Here is a 4,966-nt window from a genome sequence, read left to right as displayed (position 1 = left end):
TGGCAAATTTTCTTACCCTTTTGGCTCCAGACTCAAATATTATTGAACATCCCAAAATAGTATATCTAGTGGACAACTATTGTTGACGGAGGGAGTATATCTCTTATATTATTACCTCACATTTGCACAAAGGGAAAACTCATCAATCAATCCCAAAAAAAAAAACTAAATAAGACAACCATTTATTGACTAAATAATAAATTATCATACTCATTGATGAGTTTTTAATTCAAAAATGATTTCATGAACTTTTCTTTTCTAGAGGTCAATCAATTAATATCCAATTAAACAGAAAACAAATCTTCAAAAATGAAATAATTTGTTCACTTTAATTAAATAATTAATCTCCTTATGACAATAATATCATTAAATTTGTTCACACTTTTTCCTCCACAAAAAAGTAAGAATATATAAACCGAAAAGTATTTGATAATCTTTTTAATAAATAAAACATATCCTATATGGTGAATCTCCTCTATGAATTAATTTCTCTATATAAATCTAATCCAATTAAGTATAAAATCAGTAGTCTAAGCCAGAGTTGCTAAAAAAATTCAACCTCAAGAAATTTGGTGAATCAAGTAAGTGATATATGGTCAATTTTCATACTTTTTTTTATATCAGCAAAAAGTTATTATCTTCATATTTATAATATTTTTTTAGTCTTTGGATGAATTTGTTTTTTGTTATATATGTAGAAAATGATAATGAATCAAAGGATCATAGATCAATTTTTGTTAATGGTCTTTCTATGTTTGAGTTATGATGGGGTACGAGGAACAAAGTTGTCCAAACAAGAAGATTTAGAGTTGGAGAAGCAACTAAAAGTCCTAAATAAACCTCCAATTAAAACCATTAAGGTATGAATAATGTGTCTCAATAGACAATTTTTTTCTAATATTCTTTGTCTTTCTGGTATAACGTTAATCAGTTATATTTTATTTTATTTATTAACAGACTAAATATGGTGGCATATATGATTGTGTGAATTTCTACGAGCAACCTGCATTTGACCATCCTTTATTGAAGAATCATAATTATCATCCTCAGGTTTGCCTCTAAAATATATCCGATCTTACAATCAATTTTTAATTTCAAATCTTAAAATGAGTAGTAATTTTTATGAAAAGAAATTTTGGATGAGCAGATGAAACCATCTTTTTCTATGAAAGAGAGTGTTTCGACTATATCAAGAAGTAATTACAGGTCGTCAAGAATCGGATTACCCGATAGAGGATGTCCAGTTGGAACTATTCCTATCAGAAGAACCACCAAAGAAGATCTCATTAGACATAAACTTATGCCGCTATTTGAAGATGTCATGTTCAACAATTCACTCAATCGCGTAAGATAGTATATATATATTTTTTTTTGAAGTTGAAAAAAATGATTTTGATGAGTCATATTTCACTATTAATCATTGCTACTTTATAACTTTAAAACAAAACACTAAAAATTCATTGTCATCACAAATTAAATTTAGCATTTTACATTATAATATATCTTATATTATTACCTTACTTTTGCAGAGAAAAAAACCTTTAAAAGGGTACAAGGTACATATCATAATTTACTATCTAAATTTTTAAATTTGAAATATGTTAAATTAATCCTATATGTTTGGGAAGAATTCTCAAATTTAATTAATGGTTGTATATATATTTACTATCTTCAGCTTGCAATCGTTCATACTGAAGACTTTCCAGGTAGCAAATTTGGTGGAGCTGGAGTAATAACTAATGTTTATAATCCTCGTGTCGAAGGTGAACAACATAGTGCATGTCGATTAAAAATGATTAAGGAAAAAAATATTATACAAGTCGGTTGGAGAGTAAGTAGAAAACTTTTTCTATATTAATTGTATAGAATTGAGCCATACATCCATTTCACCTACACTTATCATTATTTACTTTCTGATTTAGGTTGACCCTGCCTTGTATGGTGACAATTTAACTAGGCTATTCATACATTTCACGGTTAGCATTTTATATATTTCATAATTTCAATTGCTCAATTCTTCAATAATATAATTTTTTTGATATTTAATTTCAGGATGGAAAAACTAGTAGTTGTTTCAATTTGTTATGTCCTGGATTTGTTCTTCTAAACACACAAATACCTATAGATGGAGTATTTGAACCCGTTTCACAACGTGGAGGGAATATATCTGAAATAGGACTATCGATAAATTGGGTATTTTTTCTTTCTTTCTTTATTCAAATCAAACGTAATTATATATTTATCGACCCTTATTTGCTAACATTGAAAATATGTAGGATCTAGAAGAAGGAAATTGGTGGTTGTTCTCTACAGAGTCTAATACACCATTTGGTTTTTGGCCTCGAGAAGTGTTTGATGACGACTTTGCATATTATGTAACGAGAGTTGAATGGGGTGGAGTGGTATATAGTCCACCAGGAATACTCGAACCTCCCATGGGTTCAAGTTTTTTCCCTATTGAAAACAATAATTATGATGCATTTTGTAAAAATATGACACTTTTAAGTGATAGAGGTGGACGACTCTACACAGTAGAGAGTCAATTGTCTACATTTCTATCCAATAGTGATTTGTATAATGTCTCGACTATTCCTGGTTTAATGTATTATGGTGGACCTGGTGAAAAGTAGGTATTAGTAATATTTATGGCTATTCTAATTTATCAATATAATAATAATGCAAGAAAGTATGTGCAATATATTTTATCTATATGTCCTCTTATAATTTTTGTAATAAGAAGGAAGCATGCATGTTTAACTTTTAACTAATTGAGAGGTATGTTTTTAGTCCTTTTATGTCGAAAATATGTTATATCTGATTTATTTTTTTAGAAATTAAATGTATTTCCGTCAAACATATATAAACTTAACATATTATATGTGTTATTGATGAATACTCGTGGAACAGTAGATCGATAATCATGATAAATTTGTGAATATTGTTCACAAATAAAAAAATTAAAAGATGCACATTTTGACTAATTGAAAGTTCAAATATATTTCATCAAATATGGCCAAATTAGAATTATTAACCTACAATTGAATGAACAAAACTGCTGCAATGAGCAACAATTTAGAGATTCAAAATCACTATGTATGTATCAACTTGAGCTATTTAGCGAGAACTTAGGGGGTGACTAATGAGTTGGGTTAAGATGAATTAAGTGCTAGCTTATTATAGGTACTTTTAAGTAGTTTTTAAGTGTTTGGGTAAAAATAAAAAAAGATGAATAAGAACTCGAATGATAGAGAATAGAAGCAGAAGGAGATATTTCAATTTAATAATTTCTTAGAAGTCAAATGATTTTAAATCAAAGAGGTTATTCGCAATAAGGAAAATTGTATGAAATAGCAAACTATTAATTTAAATTAAATGGTATAGCCATAGTTCATTTTATTTGTAATTCAAAGCAAACATCCCATTTTTTTGTCATCTGATTCGGTATACAATTAGCCATTTTATACATTTCGGTATAAAATGTATAAAATGTGTTTTGTGTTTGTATAAAGCGAGAGAAAAGTGTATATACAAATACAAATACATATATTTTCGTCTTATACACTTATAATTATACAAATTACAATGTATAAATGAATTTATCAAAACTGAATAATTTGTATAAAAATTGAAATGTATCTAGCGAATTATACAAATCAAAAGCTCCATTGCAAACATAAAATTTGCTATGGAGCGCAATTATGCAAACTATTGTTATACAGTAACATACAAATATGATTTTTATGTTTGTTATATGTGAAAGTTATTCTTTCCAGTAACCCATAAGGCCCATTAGAGACTACATGACCATGCACAAATCCTTTTTTTAGTCATCATTTAATTTTTGAAAATTGTGCGTATGAATAGCTCTTGAATTATTATTTTTTCTGATATATTGTTCAACTTTAAAATAAATAGATAATAATCCTTCCATCTCAATTTGTATGACATGGTTCGAATTTCGAAAATTAAATTTCTTTGAGTTGATCATATTAATAACTCTTTACGTCTAAAGAAAGTGTAAATGACCTAGTACTACATTTTAAAGCAATTCCCTTTTGCTTTATCCGCACAATAGGGGAAAAAGACTTAATTCTATCGGAATATAGTTACCCAAAGTTGCGACCCAAATACCTAGCTAATATATGTCATTTTAAGTGTACTATATCATGGTCAAATTCCTCCAAGATTCAAATTGTATATAGCTAACTTGGCTCATGTTTAAAAGTTTATTTGACTAAATGAATCTCACCTACAAAATGAGTAATAACAATTTTGATTTGAAAAATAATAATTAATGCATTATCATTTCAAACCAAATTTGTTTTGCTAAAATGACATTTTGAACGGATCCGAGGTAGTGCTTAAAATTAAATACTAATTTTACTATTGTGGAGCTAGCGCGCAAGATAAACTTAAATTGATGTGAATTTTTGCAATTGAAGAGTATCCAACTAGGTTTGCAGGCTATAACTGCAAGTACTTGTTCACATACCAATAAATGAGGTGTTGTAGTAGATAATATATACTCCCTCTCTCTTTAATGAATTAAATTCGTATATAGATATTGCAGTCTCCCAACATCTCATTAATTGCAAATGAAGATTTCATAGAGAAGAAGTTAATATATCTACTCACAAATTCAGAATCTAAAATTTATAAATTTTTATTAATCTCAAATTATAAAGAAAAAGAGAAACCAAACAAAGTGTTGCGTGATTTCTTGTAAAGAAAAAATAAATAAGAAGCAAATTTGTTTTATATATCTAATGAATTCTCAATAAATATACAAAGTGCGAGTAAAATCCAAACTTCCTAACTTGAATCAGCCCTTGAATAGGGAGTACTTACTATATACTAGTAACATTTGTTATGTTACATATATTGTGTAAAGTAGAAATCCCCTTTGTCTAATTTATCATGGAGTGTGCTAGTTTGTTTACCACCAAGCAATATATATATATATATA

The 4,966-nt window shown here is 27.9% G+C and overlaps 1 protein-coding gene across 1 annotated transcript; it reads left to right on the top strand.

Annotated features, from left to right (window-relative positions):
• The first annotated feature begins 740 nt into the window (after positions 1–740).
• LOC107058383 (uncharacterized) lies at positions 741–2,630 on the top strand. Its single transcript, XM_015304026.1, has 7 exons — positions 741–860; positions 958–1,050; positions 1,148–1,345; positions 1,676–1,831; positions 1,923–1,976; positions 2,053–2,193; positions 2,277–2,630. Exons 1-7 carry the CDS (start codon positions 741–743, stop codon positions 2,628–2,630), a joined length of 1,116 nt encoding a protein of 371 aa, XP_015159512.1.
• The last annotated feature ends 2,336 nt before the right edge of the window (positions 2,631–4,966 follow it).

The sequence above is a fragment of the Solanum tuberosum genome, unplaced genomic scaffold (assembly GCF_000226075.1).
Source record: "Solanum tuberosum cultivar DM 1-3 516 R44 unplaced genomic scaffold, SolTub_3.0 scf00496, whole genome shotgun sequence".
Taxonomy (NCBI): domain Eukaryota; kingdom Viridiplantae; phylum Streptophyta; class Magnoliopsida; order Solanales; family Solanaceae; genus Solanum; species Solanum tuberosum.
The sequence above is the reverse complement of the archived record's forward strand: the minus strand, read 5'-3'. Positions and strand labels throughout refer to the sequence as shown.